This window comes from Aphelocoma coerulescens, chromosome 8 (genome assembly GCF_041296385.1).
Source record: "Aphelocoma coerulescens isolate FSJ_1873_10779 chromosome 8, UR_Acoe_1.0, whole genome shotgun sequence".
Lineage (NCBI taxonomy): Eukaryota > Metazoa > Chordata > Aves > Passeriformes > Corvidae > Aphelocoma > Aphelocoma coerulescens.
This window is the reverse complement of record NC_091022.1, coordinates 7,458,533-7,479,805: the sequence shown is the minus strand read 5'-3', so window position 1 is coordinate 7,479,805 and position 21,273 is coordinate 7,458,533. Positions and strand designations below refer to the sequence as shown.

Genomic DNA, 21,273 nt, shown 5'->3' with positions numbered 1-21,273 from the left:
GTGGAAAAATCTCTGGCTGCATTTTTAGTATTCAATGTTAGGAGTTTATGGGAAAAGAATAAAAGATCAAGTATTTGTAGCTTTGCCTGGCAGCAGCTAAGAGAAGAACATCATTTATCTGCAAACAGAGCTTGGTAAAAATTACTCAGCACTTAGTAGCCTGAGGACAGAGCCTGCTAGCCAAGATGAAAACCAGCTGTGCCACTGCACTCTCAAGGCAGGAGAGAGGCTGATTTTCCTTTTAATTACAGTTCCTGAGCCAGAAAGGGGGAAAAAAAGATAGGAGTATGTAGACTTTTCAGTGTATATCACATTTCCTGTGGGTGTCAGAGGAAGAGGGGAGAATCTGACCTGTTTAATTACCTGTATTTATGGATTCAGTCCCTGGGTACTGTATCCTGCATAAAACAGGGTGAGGAGGGATCTGCTTTCTTCTAGCAACATCTGCAACTTTTGTCCTCTTTTTCCTGGTTTCTCTCCCTGGCTTTGTAGAGCTCCTCTTTTCTTTCCCTACAGCAGCAATCCTGACCATCCCAGGAGTATCCTGTTTCCCAGCCTGCTGCTAATTAATTAATGAGTTTGGTTAGGCAAGTGTTTCAGATATAATTAGGCTGTAAAATTAATAGCACAATGAAATAAGCAATGGCTGAGAAGCTCCTACGTCTGGTAGCTATTAGAGAAGCTTTGTGCAGATGTATGGGCTCATTTCTGAGAGCAATCTGCTCCATGTAGCCGCCTAAGATACTGTGTTAAATTATTATTTGTACTACACCAGTATTTAGGAGCTTTCCAGGGCAACAGGGTGGGGGAAAGCAAATGTAAACAAATATTCTCATCCCTGAGAGCTCATGGAGGACCTGATTCAAGGTCTTTCAAATATCCAGAAGGTTGTGGAGCTGTCTGCTAAGAGTTTAACATGTGCATTTCATTCTGAAATGAGACTGCCATGATTGTGCTTAATTTAATCCACTCTGGATTAAATGAAACAGGAACAAGATGTATCTTCTTCTGGAATAAGCAGGACAAGCTCTGTTCAGTTACAAGAGATTTTGGGCCCCTCTGGCAGGTTCTTTAATGGAATTCCTGTAGCCCAGCACTGGTAAGCTCAGCTGTCCGCTCATGATGGCAGGAGGCTGAGAATAGCGACAACCTCCATTCCTTCTGTGACCATCCTCAAAAACCATGAAATACACAAAGCTGGTGCAATTCATGTCACCCTTGAAGCTCTGGTGATCAGCTCATTCTTTCCTTCAGGTTAAGGTTTTGGGGTTTTCTTTCTTCTGAAAGAGCTCTGAGGTGCCAGGAGGGGTGTTGGAGCTGCACAGACAGTGGGAGACTGCACTCCCCTGCCTGCATTTGATTGGCACAAGGTGACATTTGCAGCCAGTTGGTCTGGACACTCACTTGAAAAAAAACATGGACTTTTCCAGAGCTGGAAATAATATGTTGGGGTCCCTGCCCCCTAAAAAAAGAAACCCACTTCTGTTCATTAAGAAATTGAGAAATATCATTAGCAGCAAAAAGCGACTGTACTGTAGTTGTAATTAACATGGCCATGCAGGACTAGGACATCACTGGAAAAAGCATCAGCTGGGAGCACCACTGCAGCTTTGTTTTTTCCCCCTGCCTTTCCCAAAGGCCCCCTGGTCTGGAAGAGGACGAGCTGGGGAACATCTCCGCAGTACTGAGGGCGCCTGCACTACTGTGCTGGACAGAATGGAGCTGTGGCTGTCCCATCCCTGGGGGTGTTCAAGGCCAGGCTGGATGAGGCTTGGAGCAGCCTGGTCTAGTGGAAGGTGTCCCTAGCCAGGGCAGGGGGTTGAAATGAGATAAGCTTTAAGGTCCCTTCCAACCCAAACCATTCTGGGATTCTAAAACATTGCTCCCTAGCTGTCCCTCTAGACCTTACATGCTCTACTCCATTGAAGTGATTTTTGCTCTGTCCCCTCCTACAGTCACCAGCTGTCTGTCTCTCCACTATGCCAATCTTTTCTTGCCCAGCTGACTTAAATAACCATTTCCAACCCTAATGAGGCATTTTCTAGGAGCTCTGTAATCCTGTTAGTTCCCCGACTCTTCCCTCTGCCCTTGAAAGACAGGGAGGGGGGTTCACACATCCCTCATCAGATCCTGGGTTGTTCTCTGGAGGAGCCCACCTTGGCTGTGCTTAGGGAAGGCAAAGGGTGATGCTTGGGGGTAGAAGCCCAGCTGGGGTTTTTGTGCAGCACCTGGTGACAGGGCCCTGAGCAGGGCACACCCCTCGGTGCCACTTCAGTCTGTGTGGAACAATGGAATCACACGGGAAAACCAGGTAAAGGGAAGGAATGCTTCTCCACAGAGGCAGCCCAGCAAAGGAAGTAAACCATAAATGATGCAGAACAGCCAAAGTTTGCTTTTTCTTCCTGACAGCCACATGAATCACACCATAGCCTGAAGCCGGAGTCAAGTGCTCTGAGTAGAAATCAGTTGTTGCTTATTAGGAAGTTTTTATCTTTACCTCCAGTTGTTCACGTCTTCTGACCTTCTGCCTTTGCCCTGCCACAAACACACACACGGAGGACATACAAACCCGTGCTTGGCCCCTTGAATAAATGTGAGTAATGTTCACAGTTCCCCTTAGTTTGCACTTTGGGGCCAGGATCTTTTTTTGTGTCTGTCACATTTGAGCCAAAGACTCTGGATCTTTCCTGCCTTTGACAGATAGAGGTGGTGTACCTGAACTTTATTTAGATTCTGTTACTGTGTGCATTATATTACCCTGTAATGTGTGACATACTACATGTCATATTATCTATGACCCATTTTACTTTCCTGCACCCTGCTCCTCCCATAATATTTCTGCTTTTTTAAAGATGCCCCAGATCATCCATCTACCAGCATATCCTGCCAGAGGGGCAGATTCCTCCTAGCACTGTATCCCCCTGTTAACCCTGATGTGCCACCTTACAGCCCTCCTCATGCACAGTCATAGGAGAAATTCTCTCTCCTTGCTCCCCTGAACAGATGGTGAGGTTCAACTGATTGGAGTTTGGGTGTGGATCTGAGGGAATCCCTTTTGCTATCCAGGGAGCTGTGCTGACGGGACTCTGGCACAGATGAGTCACTGTCCAGCAGACCTGTGTCTGGGATCATTTGTGCTGTCCAAGCACTGGAAAGCTTCACTAGAAATGGAGGGGGGAAAGCATATTGCGAAAGAGCACACTCTACACAGTTCATGCTGGATTTGACAGCACAAAACAGTGCAGGTTAAACTCGTGGAGTTGAGTTACTAAAGAGAGCCAAGGCGCTTGCACAGCTCAGACCACCTGTGTTAAAACACTCTGCCCTGGCCATTAAATCTGCGTCTAGACGAGGCCACGGGTCTAGGCTGTGCTGCCGTTCAGAGTGACTGAGCAAACCACATCCTCACGTCCTGGAGCTGCAGGAAACTGGAATAACACCGGCGATATGAAAATAGCGTGTGAAAAGCCCAGACCTCCCACCGCTCTGGAGTCGTTACTTTCAACCTTCGCTCCGCCGTCCAAAACACTCACGTGAAATCTCTCCCCGGAGTCACTTTACGCCGCAGCACGGAGAGCAATTAGTTTTAATGGCATTAAATGGATCCCCTCACGCAGGATTGTCGGACCACCTGCCTCGCTCGCATCCTGCCGCCCCGCTCCCGGGCTGGCGGGGAGCTGGCACCGGGGAACCAGCCCCGGACGCGGCCCGGGGCACTCGGGGTGCAGGAGGACCTGAGCAGGGGAGGGCAAGGACACATAAAAATGTCCTTTAAAAAGGACATTGAGGGGCAAGAGCGTATTCAGCAAAGGACAACAACGCTCGTGAAGGGTCTAGAAAACGTCTGGTGAGGAGCGGCTGAGGTAGCTGGGGGTGTTTAGCCTGGAGGAGGCTCAGGGGGGCTCTCATCGCTATCTGCAACCACCTGACAGCAGGCTGTAACCAGGTGGGGGTCGGTCTCTTCTGCCGGGCCTGCAGTGGGAGGACGAGAGGAAATGGCCCAGCGGAGACAGGGGAGATTCAGATTAGATATTAGAAAAAAAAAAAATTCACCATCAGGGTGGTCAGGCATTGGAATGCCAGGGCTGCCCAGGGAGGTGTTGGAGTCACCGTCCCCGGAGGTGCTCAAGAGGCGTCTGGATCTGGCGCTGGGTGATGTGGTTTAGTGGTTCCAGTGGCATTGCTGGGTGCACGGTTGGACTGGATGATCTTAAAGATCTCTTCCCACCCTAACGATTCCATGATTCCCTGGGTCTAAGGGTGCCTGGAGGGAGACTCGCCCTCATCCAAAATGGCGGCCGCCGCTTCGCGGGCCGCGCCCCCGCGCGGGTGAGGGCGCTGCGGCCGCCGGGCGGCAGGGGGCGCGCGAGGCGGGCGGCGCTGCCGGGCCGGGAGGGCGGGCGGAAGGACGGACGGACGGACAGACGGAGCGGCTGGCGGGGTTCAGTGGCACCGGCACCCCCGGCCCGGCGGGGACAGGTGGGTGGGGGACTGGGACAGGCGGAGCGGAGGACCGGAGGTGTTGTCGGGGGCCGCCTTGGGGTCTGACGGGCGGGGGGCGGGGAACGGGGGACGGGGCGAGCACGGGCGGCCCGGGCCCTGCTAACCGCGCTGGGGACGCGGTACCGCTGCCGCCCTCGGGCCGGGTGTGACCCGCGGGCAGCGTGTGCGCGGGGCTGCAGCTCCTGGGCAAAGAGCAGCTCCCGCCGTGGCGGCTCTGGCTGTGCTCTTCCCGCAGCCGGCGTTACCCGGTGTTCCTGGGGAGCCTGTGTGTTAAAACTGTGCTCTCCTCGGTGCTCAGGGTTGGACCGGTCTTGGGGGAGCGCGATTGAACCGGGCTTCCTTCCCGCGGAGCCTGCTGATCTCCTACCTGCCTGCGAGGGACTGCTTCTGCAGGGTGCCGGGTGGGCATTTGAAGGTGTCGCGTTGGGAAATCTCTGCCTTTGGGAGCAAAGCCCCCAGCACCTCTGAGAGCACTTCCAGGAGGCTCTGCTGGCGTGGGAGGTGGCCGGCAGGGCGCCTGGAAAGGGGGAACTGCCTGTCTCTGAGCTGTGGAGTGCCAGGGCTCGGCGTGTGTTTCAGGTGAATACCCTGTATCCTCCACAAGGAAGTAATTTGAAATTCCACCTCGTTCTGGTAGCAAATCCACATTGTCCTTAACTACCAATCCCTCTGGCTTTCCCTGCTGGGCTCCTCTTCGTCCCAGGGTGTGCTGTGTGTTACATCTGACGTTCATGTTTACAATTTGTTGAAAACAAGGTACAAAAGGGTTGATGCTCTTAACTCATAGTTGCGTGAGTAATGGTTTATTTTAGCTCTGGAGAGTTCATCGAAGGGTTGTAGCCACACCTGGGCATAGACCTTTGCAGATGCTTTTGCCAGCTGGAGTTCCAATAGCCATAAAAAAAGCTGAAAAGCTCGGGGTTCCACAGGCTGCTCTTGTCCCTTGTCTGTTTGGAGGTGCTCAGTGTTTGATACTGAGAGCTGCCGGGCGCTTCCTGAGAGGACATCCCTGGAGAGGGGAGGTGTGTTTGCAGCTGGCTGTTGTACAGCAGTACTCAGGTGGAGCACAGGCACGAGAATGACTCTGGTGTTACAATATTCGGCATGAGAAGGACATGGAACTGTTGGAGCAAGTCCAGAGGAGGCCATGAAGTTGATAAGGGGACTTGAACACCTTCCCTATGGCTGATTGGGTTGGCGTTGTTCTGCCTGGAGAAGGTTGCAGGGAGACCTCAGAGCAGCCTTCCAGTATCTGAAGGGGCTACAGGGAAGCTGGAGAGGGACTCTTCTGTAGTGACAGGACAAGGGGGGAATGGCTTCAAACTGAATGTGGGAAAAATTAGGTTGGGTGTGTGGAAGAAATTCTCCCCTGTGAGGACGGTGAGGCCCTGGCATATGTTGCCCAGAGAAGCTGGGGCTGCCCCATCCCTGGAAGTGTCCAGGTTGGACGGTTCTTGGAGCAACCTGTTCTAGTGGAAGGTGTCCTTGCCCATAGCAGGGGAGTGGAATGAGACAGTCTTTGAAAGTGCCTTCCAACCGAGACCATTCTGTGATTCTGTTCCTTAACTGTGGGTGTCTCTGAAGCCAGATATGTCCATGTGTATTTGGAGGAACCTGAGGCATCAGGTCAGCTCAGGTACTTACAGGTGTCCTGAGTGAAATCTGAGTGATCTGAAGTAGAACAACTAAATGAGGCACAACTGGGAAGAGCAGAATGCAGAGAAATGCATTGGCTGTGCCCAGGAGCAGCAGCTGGTGCCTTGCACACAGGTGAGGAGGGTTAACCTGGGGCAACCAGGGCAGAGCTCCCAGGTTCTGGCTGGAGAGAAGAATATTCTGTCTGGGGCAGCATGAATGCTTTTGTGCCAGGGAGTTCACCAAAAAATCCAGTTTAGAAACAAGTGCTATTGCTCCATTGTGTTTCATTTTCACCTGTCAGCCCCTCTGTGTATTGCTGGGAAGCTGCAGTTTAGACTTCCATAACTTTCCCTTTATTTCCTAAAGGTCCCATTAAAGGAATCAGTGCTGAAAAGGTGCACATCCGTGTCTGACACCAGAGGTGAGAGAATGAGAAAAAGCCCAGACCTCCTACCTGCAAGTTCTGTAGTTAATTCAGTTTAGATTTTAGGTGGATCAGGACACAGAAGCTCAGTTAAAAGCTGCTCTTCCCCCCCATTTTGGACTGCAGGGGTTGTTGTGCCCTCACTTGGTACCCTCTGGGGGGTTAAAGGAGCTAGGAAACCATATCAGACCAGCTCTCTCTCTCTCCCGAGCACTTCTGACCTCAGGGCTCCTGGGAGACCTAACTGGAGACACAGGTGAGGGCCAGAGCAGCAACTTTGGTGGAACAGCTCTGCTGGGGAGCTGTGAGACTCCTGTGTTGTTGCCTTCCTGAAACCTCAGGCCATGGCTGGAAACAACCACAATAAAGCAATTCTCGAGTTGCAAAAAAGAATGCTTGGGGGTGGGCAATTTTCCCCCACTTTTCCTGAAAACTGAGGGTTTGCTCTCCTTCAGATTCCTGATGAAGGTTTGCTGACTTCCATGTACAGACAGGTTCAGGTCTTGCCCATGGCCTGTGATCACAAACAAGCCTGATGACAGAGCATATGCTGGGTCAGTGTTTTCCAAAAGAGCCTCTGCAATCAGTGTGTTTGTTTTACCGGTTTTGTGTGTGAGGAAAAGGCACAAAAATCTCTGTCAGCCTCTTCCTGACAGGCTGTGGGAGGAAAGAAGGGTTGGCAGGCAGAAGGAATATTTGTCACATGGAGAGAAGGTAATCAACGGGGAAAACATGCTGCTGGAGGAGGGTACCTGGCTATAGGTAACCTCCTGAAATCCACTGTAATCCTTCCTCCTTCACTGAAATCTTCTCTGGCTTGGAGAATTGAGGAATGGTGTTTTTAAGAAGGCCAGAGGCTCCTTGTGGAGTGGCAGTCACACTTCCTAACTGCTGACTGTGCTTAATGTCAGTTAAACCCCTGGAGTGGGTGTCTATGTGGCTGAGGGTGTTGGTGGTTCCTGCTTTTGGTGGATCTCATCTTGGTAGCTGGGTCAGGGGTTGGCTGTGGATGCTGCACTGTGTCAGAGCTGGTGGTGATGTTGACACAGGTACCAGTGCAGTCCAAGCGCCAGAGCTGAGAGCTGCTCACCTGTTGATCCAAGCCCTTTTGTGAACATTGGGTTTCCTTTACAAAGTTAAACTTTGGGGATTTTATTCTTGTCCTTAAACTCAAGGAGAGGATACCGGGAGGAGAAGGTTCTTCATGGCTGTTTCATGGTTTGCAGAAAATGCTCTGAAGGTGAGCTGGCCAGCGCCTGCCAGAACTGAATCTGTCCAAAGGAAGTCCTCCTTCACCCAAAGCCCGTTTGTGGTGAGGAGGGGACCTGTGCGAGGGATGGGCTCAGAGAACAGTGCTTTGAAGAGCTACACCCTGGAAGAGCCGCCGTTCACGCTGCCCACCGGCCACACCATTTACCCGGCCGTGCTCCAGGATGGCAAACTCGCCTCCGTGTTCGTGTACAAGCGGGAGAACGAGGATAAGGTCAATAAAGCTGCCAAGGTACTGCAGTGTGCCTGGGACACACTTGCCACAGGTGTCCCTCCTTTTATTGGAAGGGTGGGAATCAGTTAACAGGGATCAAACCCTTGGGAGTGAGGGCAGGAGAAAAGGTGGAAGCCAACCCTGGCCACGGGGCAGAAGGGGGTTGGCAGCTGCCGAGTTCACTGTGTGCTGCATGATGAGGGCAGCAATGTTCAGATAGCAGTGCCTGCCTGCCTTTGCAGGGTGCTGCCTCTTCCTGCAGATGCAAGTCAGGGTCTGTTTTGGGTGAATCCCACCCAAAATACCATATTTATTATAAATAAGAATTTTATTCTGTGTTAGATTTTCTCAATCCGGTGCCAGCAGGGAGCCTGCAAGACAGATGGAGAGAAAGAGCATGTAGTGACGGGACGAAGGGAAATGGCTTCAAACTGAGAGAGAGTAGGTTTAGATTGGATATTGGGAAGAAAGTCTTCTCTGAGGGGGGTGAGGCTCTGGCACAGGATGCACAGAGAAGCTGGGGCTGCCCCATCCCTGGAACTGTCAAGGCCAGGGTTGGACAGGGCTTGGAGCTACCTGGGATAGTGGAAGGTGTCCCCGTCATGGCACAGGGGTGGAATGAGGTGATCTTTAAGATGCTTCCAACCCAGACCACTCTATGATTCTGTTTCAATGTATTATAAAAAGTTCTGCCATGAGTGAGGAAGATTTCCGGGTGCTTGGTGACGAGCAGGGATGGGCTGTCTGAATTCCATGAGAAAATATGGCTAAGGGGACAGGACTTAAGCTCTGCAGCCAGAGGAGATGCCTCAGATGAGGTCTAACAGATGTCTTTGTTTCTGGAAGCACCTGAAAACCTTGCGCCACCCTTGCCTTCTGCGCTTCCTCTCCTGTACTGTGGAAGCAAATGGGATCCACCTGGTTACGGAGAGGGTGAGGCCCTTGGAGATGGTCCTGGAGATGCTCTCTGCTGCAGAAATCTGTGCAGGGATCTATGATGTGTTGCTGGCACTCATCTTCCTCCACGACAGGGTAGGTACCCCTGGCGGCATCATCAGGCTCTGGTGGGAGATGGATGAAATGTGACAGGAGAGCGTTGTACCCGAGTTTGTCTGGGTGACTCATTCCTTATTCCTCCCAAAAAGACAGACATGTGCCCCACCGTTCTTGTAGTCTGAAACTGCTAAAATTGGCTGCTTTGGAGGAGGAAGGGTAATTGAAAATGTTGTGGAAACAAGGCAGCAAGCAGTTCTCACTTCATGGATCTGCTTGCAGTATTTCTTGCTTTAGGGAAATGGGATTGCTTGGCCTTGGCATTTGTTTACAGCTGTTGCCCCATGCCAGAGATTGGTGTCACCACTGCCCTGTCTGGGCACTGTGTGTTTGCCCAGCACTGCAGGTAAATCCTAGCTCAGACTGTAGCTCTGGGGTTTTGTGTTCACAGTTGAAGAACTCCCCTGGATTTACAGTTGCATTGCAAGGGCTATGACAATTAGGGCTTTGTCTGCTGTAAAACCCTGGCCCTCCTGCTTGGCACCTGCTGGTCACCTACAAAATCCCAGAGGAACTGTGTGCTTTTTGGCATCTTTCCCTCAGCCCCCTGCAGCACCTAATTAGTGCTGATTAAGATTTTACATCTTCATCTATCCCCCAAGTCAGTAACCCTTTTTTGGGTTTTTGTGTTTTAGGGAAACCTGACGCATAACAATGTCTGTTTATCATCCGTGTTTGTGAGTGAGGATGGGCACTGGAAGCTGGGAGGAATGGAAACAGTCTGTAACTTCAGTGAAGCCACCCCAGAGGTAAGAGCCAAGCCAAGTGCACCCTGGATGCCCAGGGGAGGATTCCTGGCTTGTGGAACCAGGCCATCTACGGATGTGAAGGGCCAAGTCCTTCCACTTAGCTGGATTTGCTATTAAATGTGTTGGCTTACTTCCAGCTCTGTCCTGAATCTTTGCTCTAAGGACACCGTAACTATAAACTATGATGTCTACACAAATTAATTCTCCATTAGCCCAAATGCAGCTGCTTTTCTAAGGGACACTGCTGTCTGGAGAGGGAGAAATCTTTGCCCTTCTGGACTGATACAAAATTTTTTTAAAAAGCAGGATTCAGGTTGAAATAAGTCACTAAGAAAAATAATTTAAATGCCTCCTTAGCTTGTGGCATCTTCACTGCTTGGTAGCAGAAAACAGAATTCCTGGTCTGATTTCTGCTGCCTGCTCTGCAGAGTCATTGCAGTGGCAGGCTCAGCCTGCCCTGGGTGCCAGTGGAAGGGGCAGGGGCAAAGCTGCTGCCGCCCCCCAGCCCTGGCCCATAGGGACAGCCTGCTCTGCTGCTTGGCACTGAGGGGAGGTCGAGGCAGCTCATGGCCCCCTCTTGTCCTTCCAGTTCCTCTGTCACATGAAGTCGGTGCGAGACCAGTCGTGCATCCCCTGCGAGGAGATGGTGAGTGATAGCATGTGCTCAAGGAGCTTCCTGCTGGCAGCAAAGAAAAACGTGATGGTCAGGAAATATTTTTTTATTCACGTTATATTTCCTCTTGCCTAAATGGCATGGAAGTGGCTCTTGGATAATATCTGAGGTTTCCTCTGTTCCTTTTGTCCCTCCTCTGTCCCATCCCTGTTTTGGGAATGGTGTTGGGCACAGGTAATACTACTTTTCAAACACTGTGTTGCTTCTAAATCACCAAAGTTTTGCAAAAATCACAGGGCAGTTGCTGAGATTGCCCAGATCACTGTGGTCCCATGGTTGTGTAACTCTCACAACAGCCTTTTTCCTACCTGTTAGTCACTTCCTATGTATTGAGAATCCTCAGGGTTGCTTGTGCTGAAAGGAGCATGCTTCTGCTCTCTAATTATCACCTGTTTCCATAGAAATGCTGAAAGCTGTTGACTGCTTGCATTCATCAGGGAGTTGTTCCATCATCATAGAGTTGCTCCTTTGGGTTATAAATTCCCCAGTGGAGGTTTTTTTAGCATAATATTCTACTTGTAGGGTACACAGTGGAGCTTTGATGCTATAAAAAGAACTGGAGAGTGTATATGGTGGGGGGCGGGAATAAAGACTCATGGAAAACACCAAATATTTCATAAGCTCCTGCTTTTCTGGGGTTTTTTTATGTTTTATTTTCAGTCTGCAGACTTCAAAATCCTGCCCAGCAGCTACGGGCATGCGAGGGATGCCTATGCATTTGGGACAACAGTTGAGAATCTCCTGACAGTTCTCAATGATCAGGGTAAGAATGACATTTTGCTTGTGACAGGCCCTGTGGTTCATTCCTTGTGTGGTTGTCTTGGGGTGACTTTATGATGTGTATCCCATATCGCTGCCCTATGCACAGAAATTAATTCTTGTGCCTTTCTATGCCTCTAAACTGAGCCTGAGAGGGGGAAGGAAAAACTGAGCAAAACTTTTTCAAAGCAGTTTGCAGCTTGTTTAAGGTCACACAGAGATAGCAACTTTTGCCCAGCTGTGGCAGGGGAGTGAGGAAGCACCCGGCTTGCTGCTCCTGGGTCAGTTTCTGGCTAGTTGTTCAGTTTCTTTTTCTCTGGAGAGAGACTGAAAGTTGACCTTTTTTCCCTTCCCTGGAATTTTGGATTTTCTCCCTTTTCTACTGGACTGCTTCAATATCAGAGCACATCAGGAGGATTTTCCACCGGGCACAGAGGGCCTGGCCCTGGGCCAAGCCCCAGCTCCGAGGAGACCAAAGGGAGGACTCGAACACTTTCCCGGGTTTTTCTCCACAGCGAGAGATTTTATTATTTAGCATTATTTTCCTTTTCCCATGTGTTTTTTTTGAGGAAAATTTATTTTTTCCTGAACCTAGTGGGGGAGGGGTGGTGACCTGCCTTCTCTCAGAGGATATATTTCTAAATTTGGCCAAACCAGCACAGTGGTTGAACATTTCACCTTTTGTTGCAGCTGGCAGGATTGTTGTGGGCTCAGTGGCTAGTGTTGGTCTTTGTTTGCAAACCTTGGCTTCTCCTGTGTTCCCCTTTTCCTGCATTTGGACGTGGTCAGATGTGGCTGGAGGTCACCAGCCCGTGTGACACGAGCACTCCCGAAACTGCTTTGGTCCTGCCTCACCAAGGATTATGGATGTGGCATGTGGGTCTTGAGTGCCACAGCTGAGCAGGGGCTGCAGCTTGCAGCAGAGGCAGCAGGAAGATTCTTGGGAGGACAGTAGCATTCCTTGAAGGCCCAGTAACCAGGCAGCTTAGGAAGAGAAATGGAAATGCTATTTTTCCCTTCCTTTTGCACTTTTGCTATCCATTAGAGCTAAAAATAAATTTTGGGGAGGGTGGAGGACTCCTGAACATATCTTGTTCAGTGTGGAGAGAGAAATCTAACTGTAGGTGCTTTGGATTTCAGTTTCAGCAGATATTCTCTCCAGCTTTCAGCAAACCTTGCACTGTGCACTGCTGAATCCAGACCCAAAGTGTCGTCCACCACTGTCCAGTTTATTGTCCCATGAGTTCTTCAGGTAAGGACAGGAATATCAGGCCTCTCTTAGTCTTGATACTGCTTATTTCTGTCTTGCAAAGCATTAGTTTTGTGAAGGTGAGATGGGAATGCAGACTTAATCCCTACCCTTTGCAGGGATCTTTGACAAAGAGGCTCCTTAAATTAAGGAAGTGTTACCAGCCTTCCCAATGAGGTGCTGAGCAGCAGCTTTCAGGTGTCACCTCCTTGCTGGCACTCTTGATCCACCAGCATTTGACTTGGGTCCCTCTGTCTCATTCTCTCTGCTGAAGGAATGGTGGGGGTTTGCAGTCTCTTCACTGTGGGTGGTTTAAGCATCAGTAAGGATTACACTTAACAGCTTTTGTTTTTGTGCTTAGGAATGATTTTCTGGAAGTGGTGAATTTTCTGAAGACCTTAACACTAAAGTCTGAGGAGGAGAAAACTGAATTTTTCAAGTAAGTGAAGGAACTGTAATGTGGAAGCTTCTTACTTCAGACATACTTCTTCCAAATGGATTGTGTGGGGACCTGGGAAGGCTCATGGCCAGAGGTACTTCCTCAGGTGGCAGATTTTGATGGCTTTGGCACATTATTTACTCTGTAATACCTTGGGTGCTCCAGCCAAAGTAACGATCCTATCAAAGAGGAAACTCTTCATCTCCTTGTTTCCTAGTTCCTTGTGAATGGTTTGGTGTTTGGGAGGAGCAGTCTCTGCTGGGCTCTGCATCATCCTGATGCTCCCCAGCCTCCAGAGTGATGCAGCTGCCAGTGAGAGAGTTTGCAGTAAGACTTGTTGGGTGAATTAATCATGCAGTGCCAAGAGTAAAGCTGTTGCCTGTAATAGATGTCTTGGCTGCAGTAGTGGAACATCTTGCAGTAAATCTCACTGTTGTGGACCCCAGTAATTTTTCTGTCAGGGAATCTTCTGTGTAATCATGGCATTATATAGGCCTGAAAAGGGGAGAAGCTGAGTTTTTTTCTTTTTCCATATAGAAGAGCCTTGGTGTTCTCACAGAGCTGTTTTCCTGCCTGTTTTATACTTCTGTGGTCACCATCAGTTATTTTTTCATTAATTTGAGGTTCAAGTGGAGGAAGTAAGAGAACAGGGATCCTTAACAGGAACATTCAGAGTGGTTCTCACTATCTCTGTGTCAGCAGTATTTACTGAGGGAGGGAATGAATACTTTGCTTAAAGACGGGAGTGTTGCCCTTTTATCAGGCAGAGGGGCCTTCACAGCATGTGCACCATTCTCCTGGGCTCCTCCAAGCCTAGAGAAAAAGCAGTAACTGTTAATTGATATTTTAAAAATGAAAATCTGACAGACAAGAGCAGTTGCACAAAATTGAACTCTGATAAACTCAGTCAGTACTCTGTTGGCCACATTAGATGGAAGTGGTTTCAAAATGGGATTCCCTCTGTGCAAGGGAAACTTCCTTTGTGTGGGAGGTAGAACAGCCTTTTCCAAAGCAACAGGAAAATTCTTGCAATGCACCAGGGTATACAGTGAGAGGAAAACTCTGCTGCAGTTTTGACTATAGCTCTCCATGGGAGATGCCAGCTCTGAGGCAGTTTGATGCCCCAGCAGCTTCCTGTGCCAGCTGGATGTGCTTGTGATAGCCCATGATCCGGGTGTGGGGCTTTACAGGATGTGGCTCTGGCTCCTGGTTTGTGCCTCCTCCTCTTTGCCTCAGGCAGGAGCAGAGGCTTCTCTGTGTAGGTCAGAGTGCAGACAGAGGGAGAGGCTGCAGTGGGGCACTGTCTCTGGATGAGTCAGACACAAAAAGGGGAGATGATATTAAGGGAACAGGCATAAGTGCATGGAAGGCTGCCTTGATACTAATTGCTATCTCCTGGAATGCAGATTCCTGCTGGACAGGGTAGCTGGCTTGTCAGAGGAGCTGATAGCATCACGGCTGGTACCTCTCCTACTCAATCAGCTCGTGTTTGCAGAACCTGTAGCTGTCAAGAGTTTTCTTCCTCATCTGCTGGGCCCAAAGAAAGGTGACCTTTAAATACTTCCTCATCACAGTTATTACTGACAAGTTTGGAATTAATTCAGAGCAGTTGTTTCATTGAATCAAGGGAATAGTGGTGTTTCTCTAAGCAGAACAAATACTATAACATACAGAACTGGGAAGGACAGTTATCTGTGCTTCCTCCTTTGCAGTGCTTGGCACTGCTCTGCTGATGCTGGGAGGAGAATTAGGAATGATCCTGGTGTCATCACTCAGTAGCTTCTGGGTGAGCTGTCTCTCATGGCGGAAGCAGCCTTTTCCCATCCTCACCTCTGTTCCCTAGAGCAAAGTGGGGAGAGCCAGACCAGCTGCCTGCTGTCGCCAGCCGTGTTCCAGGCCCACGTGATCCCAGTGCTGCTGAAGCTGTTTGAGGTGCATGAGGAGCACGTGCGGATGGTGCTGCTGTCTCACATCCATGCCTACGCAGAGCTGTTCTCTCGGGAGGAGCTGAAGAACATCATATTGCCACAGGTTAAGGACAGCAGACCAATGGGTGGTGTATCCTGGAATACGGGATTTCACAGAATCACAGAACGGTTTGGGTTTGAAGGGACTTTAAGGGACCATCTAATCTAACCCCCTGCCATGGGCAGGGACACCTTCCACTAGACCAGGTTGCTCAGAGCCCCATCCAGCCAACAGGATCCACCCTCTTTAGCTTGTAGCACAATGTAGAAGGCTGGTTTTATGGAATCCCATCCAGTTTCTACTGAGAGCTATAGGGGATTAGAAATGAAATGGGCTGCAAAGCTAACACTTAAAGAGGAAAGCAGTGCAAAGGCAGAGTTTTCTGTTGTGGTAACATCAGTGTGTTGTTGGTGCAGGTGTTGCTGGGCCTGCGGGACACCAGTGACTCCATTGTGGCGATAACGCTGCACAGCTTGGCCGTCCTCGTCTCCCTGCTTGGGCCTGAAGTGGTTGTAGGTGGAGAAAGATCAAAGATTTTCAAAAGCTCTGCACCAAGTTTCATGAAAACTGCTGATCTCTCCCCAGAAGGTAAAAGATACAGTCAGAATATTCTTGGGATGCTTGCATGTTCTGTCCAAGAAGTGTAGGCAGAATTTCTTGGATGATTAATCTGTTGCTGGTGACAGGTTAATTGAAAAAAAAAAAGCTAATTTGCAGCCAAACTTGGATTTTAAGTTAGGTGCTATTTGCAGATACAGAATTTATATCAGAAGAAGAGCTATATAAAAGTATTTTAAATATAGGAAATATATGGGGAAAAAGTGAAACCTCTTCTTCCTTTAAGAATCCCTATAAGTAAAGGAGATAGAGTGTGTGTGTTTGGTGGAAAAACTATATTACCTTTCTAAAGGACTTATATAGGCAATTATTTAATATTTCCTCTGTCCTTCCTGTTTTTAAAAATAGTAAATCTCACCTTCTTCCCCCAATTTCTATTCATAGATTGGAAAAGGAATACAAACTTCCCTATTTTATCAGCTCTCTGGAGGCTTTTCAGCTAATGCAAATGAAGACACTAGCCCCTGCACCTGCTAGATAACTTGGAACCAAGTGTACTAAGGGAAAGCTTGTCTGGATATTGAAACTAAGAATATTTGTAACAAGGCAAAAGTCAGCATTTGTGCAACTTCAGACATACAGATACCAAATGAAATACATGACAGAGATCAGTTTAAGTGTTTGCTTTCTGTTTATGTGTGTACTGGCAGCTACCACCCTTCATTAAAATCAGTGGATGGCTCATTGCATTGGTTTCTTTACATTATTTATTTTAGTAGACTGTAGTAAGTAAGCCACTTTGGATTGCAGGCTGAAAGCAGGTTTATTTTTCAGAATACACTTAAAATTAGGCCTGATTTAACTACTGATGAACAACAAAAACCCCACCTTTGTCCTCAACAGTGAGTGATGACCTGCAAAAAGCAACACAAGAGGCTGAGCACATGAGGTTTAACAAGCTGTTTGCTCAAGCCCCTCAAAGGATGTGCCCTTTATGAAGGGTGCTGGGGGAGGGGGTGGGTCTGTGTGTTCCTTGCAGTCCTTTCCAGTGGGCCGTGTGTCTGGGGGCACTGATGAGCCCTAGATTAAGCAGGCACAGCTGGCTGGGAATACAGATGAGCCCTGTGGAAGCAGATGCAGCATTGGCCCAAACTGTGCTAATTTTGAAGTGGTAGCAACTGGGTCCCACACAGCTGAGGCTGGTGCTGGCAGATGATAACCAGTGCTGATCACACCCTGCAGCTCCCAAAAATGAACTGCAACCAGGTGCTTGCCAAGCTGGTTGGACCAGGGAAATACACCTGCCTTAGGCAGCTCCAACACACAGCCTTGACTGCCCACCACCCACCTCACCTCTGGGATATAAGGGTAGCTGTCAGTCAGAGTCACTTCAGAGCAGACTCCCATTCCAGGAAGCTGCTGTGCCCATGCCCAGGTATGGGAGGGGGTTGGTGTAGTGTCATGAGTTTGCTTATGCTTGGAATTGTTGTGAGCAAGTGCAGTGCTTCTGTATAAGGCAGGTACCAGGGGATTTTGTGATGCAGTTGGGATTTTGGATCCAGCCAGGTGGCAAACAGCATTTTTAAAGCATCTGCTCTGATCATAATCAATTTATTCATTTTGTATTTCTTGAAAGAACATCTCAGCAAAAACTGACCATGTACAGTTGCCATAACTTTGTACTGGCAGGAGCTGGAGGCAGCAGGAACAAAGGAGCATTGTGTTATGTATGGATCAGGAGGTGCAGCTGTTGGATTGCTGTGCCAAGCCTCAGCATTGTTCAAATAAGAACATTCCAATGCTGCAGGCAGTTCAGCTCAGACTGACAACACACCTCGTGGACTTATGTCTTTTCCTTTATCCTGGTAGATTCCCCCAGTCACGGCATGAGCAGTCGGAGAAACCAAACCTCTCAGCCCCTGAAGAGCAGTCCCAGCTTGTTCCCCAGCTCTGCAAATGCACCTGTCAAGAAGCTTCCCATGCAACAAGACAATCCCCTGGCTTCAAAGACAGGTAAATACTACCCTAGTGCTTCCTTTCAGAAATCAAGTGTTTACCAATGAAGTGTTGCTTGAAAAGATGTGTATTTTCCCCCATGTGCCGATCTGAAAGATTCAATGAACCAAGGAAGGCAAGTGAAGGAAGGGGAGTGTGATCCTTAACATCCTAGGGAATAGCTATTTGGGAAGCTGACATACACAGACTGGGTGCCTGGACTTGAAGTTGTTTCCTTATGGCAGATTCTGTGCTGCTGTGCTTTCACCTCTCCCACAGCTCAGCAGATACTCTGGATTTAAGTCAGTTCATTCTGACAGTCAAAGCTGATTCTGTTTCCTTCCATGGCCTTTTCCCAGTCACCTGTTGCTTATTAGCAATCAGCTGGTATTTAATGAAGTTCTTGTGCTCGAGGCACGAGCTCTGGTGTGCCCCAGGTCAGAGAGAGTCCAACTGCGTTCCTCTGTGCGTCGCTGAAGCGACTTCGGCATCAGGAAAAGTGCTGCTGGCTGGGCTCGCTTGCTGGCTGCTTTGCGGAGGGAACACGGCAGGAGCCGATGGGATTGGCTCACGTTAGCTCGGAGACAAAGGAAGAGAGAGGCTGTTCTGGTCGGCCTCCTAACAAGTTTATTGTTAGAAGTTTCGCAACCTGAACAAGCTCAGAAGGGATGGAATACGATGGGATCCTTCCCCAAGGCTTGTCCTCAGTTTTATAGGCAATTTGAAAACCGCAGGGAAAGGGGAAAACAACCAATGAGTTACAAGCCAGGGGGAGGATACAATTTAACAAGAGCCACTGGGGTAAACCGAGAGACGGGAGTTAAAACAGAGAACCAGTGAACAACCGAGTAACCCGGAATTTTCCCGAACCGGGGAGGTGGCTTGTACCCGGGCACTGCCCAGGGGGTGCAGCTTAGGCTTCTGAGCTGCCCATTGACCCACCCTCTGAGTCTGCCTCTTCGGGAAACTCGATCCAGGGGATGGGCTGGGATTGATTGGCATCCCGCTGCCCCAGCCCCGCAGTGGGCTGAGTCACTGCAACAGGTATTGCCCCAGGGCTCTGTGTTAAATTCCCTGTTTTGCAAGCAGGAAGGTTCCCTGCTTTCTAATCCAAGAGGAGCTTTCTTTCCAATCAACTACTGGCTGGTTTCCATGCCAGTTGTTCCCTGTGATGTCAAGAAGTTTTAGACACAACTCCATCTCTGCCTACACTTGCTCTCTTTAAACAGGTATGTAACACCTTTGTCCTCCACAGGTGAGCAAGGCACTCAGCCCCCCCTGAACGGAATTCCTGGAAGCATTAATACATTGGGGAACAGCAGGAACTCTATGACTACCTCGGAAAAGCCAGCAGAGGAGTGGCCAGACTGGAGTGAGCCAGAGGAGACAGACACTGAGAAAACTGTGAACATTCAAATTCAGCCCCAGGAGCTGCGGGGAAGCACAGGACCTTATTTTGCTAATCATGATGTAGATGAGAAGCCTTGGGATGACTTTGAACCCAGGAGCCCCAGTCCTAAATTGTCCTCAGGAAACTGCCTCACTGTGACACACGCTGATGCAGTTGAAAGGCCAAGGCCTCTGCCAAGTACCCATCAACTGAGCAAAGAATTCAAAAGCCTGAGTCCCCCCACAAAGTCTTGCCATGGGAACAGCTGGAGCAATGACAAGTGGGACCACGAGGAACAACTGGGAGAAACTGTGTTGCCAAAAACCTTTCAGGAAAGGTTGAAGTCTTCATCAGAGTCTGGCTTGGGAGAAGAATTCACAATCAAAGTGAAGAGGAAACCAGTGCAAGACCCTGAGCTGGACTGGTTTGCTGACATGATCCCAGACATTAAACCTTCTGCTCTTTTGATTTTACCTGAGGCAAGGATAGAAGCAGTTGTTCCCACTCACTCGGGTGGGGTGTCCAGCAGAGAAGGTGCCTCCCAGAATGTGCTGTTTTCATCCAAATTTGCAGCTGATGTGGTTGAGGTGAGAGACTTGAGGTAGGGAGGTGTAGGTGACTGTAGCCCTGAGAGGCCCCACAGCACACAGCAGCACACACAGCACTGTAGCATAGCTGGCCCCTCAGTCAGATCGTGGGTACCCGAGGAGGGAGCAGCAGCACAGCCAGACAGACAAGTCTTTCACCTGGGAATAAAAGGTGCTGAGCTCTGAGTGACACATCTTAGGAGGCACCAGGTAATTCAGTGGGCATGTGATACAGCAAAGAGAGCTCTGTTAGGAAACAGTGAGGGAATGGACTCAACTTGTACACTACTAGAAGTACTAAGGCATTTTAGCTCCAGCTTTTACTCTGTGCTGCTGTATCCTGGATGCAGCAATCCTGTGCTTTGTTAAGGGGAATCTTGGTTTGTCAGACAGGTAAAACAAGGCTGGATCCGGGCTGCTGAATAGACATGGTCCCATTCTCAAACAGAAGGGGCTTTCAGGTACAGAGAATGCTCAGGACTGAAGTGTTTTTCCTGTCTCTTCTAGGAAAACCTAATACAATTGTAAATTAAGGTCCAGGAAACCAGAACTTTTGGATTACAGAGTAAAGCTTTTTGGGTGTGTTGTTTTCATGAAAGAATAGCTGGAGCATTTCTCTATTTCAGCGATAGAGGCAGGTTACAAAACTGGGGTTTTTGTAAGTAAGTAGATAAATCCCTGTAGCCCAATCACAGAGACGCCAAAGACCATTGCTGTTTCCTAGGAGGGGAGGCAGCATTCCCACTTGAGCACGTAACTCAGTGAATAGGTGTTGCCTTCAAGTTGTTTTGCTCATTCAGCCTCAGGAGAGCTACCCCATGAATAGCAGGGAGTATAGGGAGAGGAGCCTGGGCTGTAAACTGAAGTTGTTTATGACATTTGAAAATGGTATGGTGTCCTGCGACAGAAGCACTTGGAGGGAATGCAGTCACTACTGTGGGAGGGGGAGATCAAACTTACAGTGTTGGAATACAGCAGGAAAACAGCTCGTTCCTAGGGGGAAAGAAATAGTCTAATTTATAGCATTCTTTTTTAATGCAAAGTGGGTTTGATACAAGCAGTAAAAAGAAAAGTAAGACCCCCTGTTAAGTCTGCTTTTAAGGTGATTCCTCTTGTAGTTGAAAGTTCTTTAAGACCATAAGCTGCAAATACTGACACTTAATTTTTGGGCTTTTGGCATTGAGGATGAATGCTCTGCCATCATAAGCCACATAGGCTCCTGCCTGACTCCTGGGGCTGTGCTAAGCACACAAGTACATTCCACATGCCTTAATGTTGATAATTTTATGTGATTCTAGGCTGAAGCTACAGGCTGGGGTGAAGAAGAGGAGTTGAACTGGGAAGATGATACAAACTGGTAATAGTTCTGAAGGAGACCAAGGCGATTTATGGTGTGTTGGATCCTGTGCCAGGAGTTGCTGCTTCCCCAGTACAATGGATAAAGTACCTCAGCGCTGCTTTTGCCACAAAGCAGGCACTTGCTGCACAGCCATGAGATCCCATGGGGCCTGAGCTCTTGCCATGGATGCTCCTACCCAGTCTGTGCCAAAAGCTGCAGGGGTGAGCCTGCACTTGAGCAATATGCCCAGCTGTGGCGCTGCCACTGCTCCCAGAGAGAGGACAGGGTGATGGTGTGATGGTGCTGACGTGCTACTGGAGGCTAAGAGTGGTGTAGGAGATTGTTCCAGAACTCATCCCTGCCCTGAAAAACTGCTAACAATAAATGAAAGTCACACTGAGTTTCTTGGTTAAATGTGCCTTTTTTCTTTGGTTTTTTTTTGTTTGAGGTTTTTTTTTGAGTTTTT

The 21,273-nt window shown here is 49.0% G+C and overlaps 1 protein-coding gene across 7 annotated transcripts; it reads left to right on the top strand.

Moving 5' to 3' along the window:
* The first annotated feature begins 4,397 nt into the window (after nucleotides 1-4,397).
* On the top strand, nucleotides 4,398-21,207 carry SCYL3 (SCY1 like pseudokinase 3). 7 transcript variants are annotated; one of them, XM_069023767.1, is made up of 16 exons: nucleotides 4,816-5,093; nucleotides 6,092-6,273; nucleotides 6,508-6,562; nucleotides 7,792-8,066; nucleotides 8,895-9,080; nucleotides 9,737-9,850; nucleotides 10,440-10,496; nucleotides 11,184-11,286; nucleotides 12,423-12,534; nucleotides 12,893-12,970; nucleotides 14,377-14,516; nucleotides 14,814-15,001; nucleotides 15,355-15,526; nucleotides 17,366-17,509; nucleotides 18,747-19,468; nucleotides 20,767-21,207. In XM_069023767.1, exons 2-16 carry the CDS (start codon nucleotides 6,193-6,195, stop codon nucleotides 20,827-20,829), a joined length of 2,490 nt encoding a protein of 829 aa, XP_068879868.1. In that variant the 5' UTR covers nucleotides 4,816-5,093; nucleotides 6,092-6,192; the 3' UTR covers nucleotides 20,830-21,207. The 7 variants fall into 7 exon arrangements, with proteins under 7 accessions (XP_068879874.1, XP_068879873.1, XP_068879868.1 ...); XM_069023772.1 differs by lacking the exons at nucleotides 4,816-5,093; nucleotides 6,092-6,273 and adding an exon at nucleotides 4,401-4,479; XM_069023771.1 differs by lacking the exon at nucleotides 6,092-6,273 and having other exon boundaries at nucleotides 4,984-5,082.
* Nucleotides 21,208-21,273: the final 66 nt, after the last annotated feature.

Coding starts and splice junctions, on each gene's coding strand:
- SCYL3 (XM_069023767.1), top strand. CDS start 6,193: ATGAGGCACAACTGGGAAGAGCAGAATGCAGAGAAATGCATTGGCTGT. Junction 6,563..7,791: donor ATCCGTGTCTGACACCAGAG/GTGAGAGAATGA, acceptor CATGGTTTGCAG/AAAATGCTCTGAAGGTGAGC. Junction 15,002..15,354: donor AGAACATCATATTGCCACAG/GTTAAGGACAGC, acceptor TTGTTGGTGCAG/GTGTTGCTGGGCCTGCGGGA.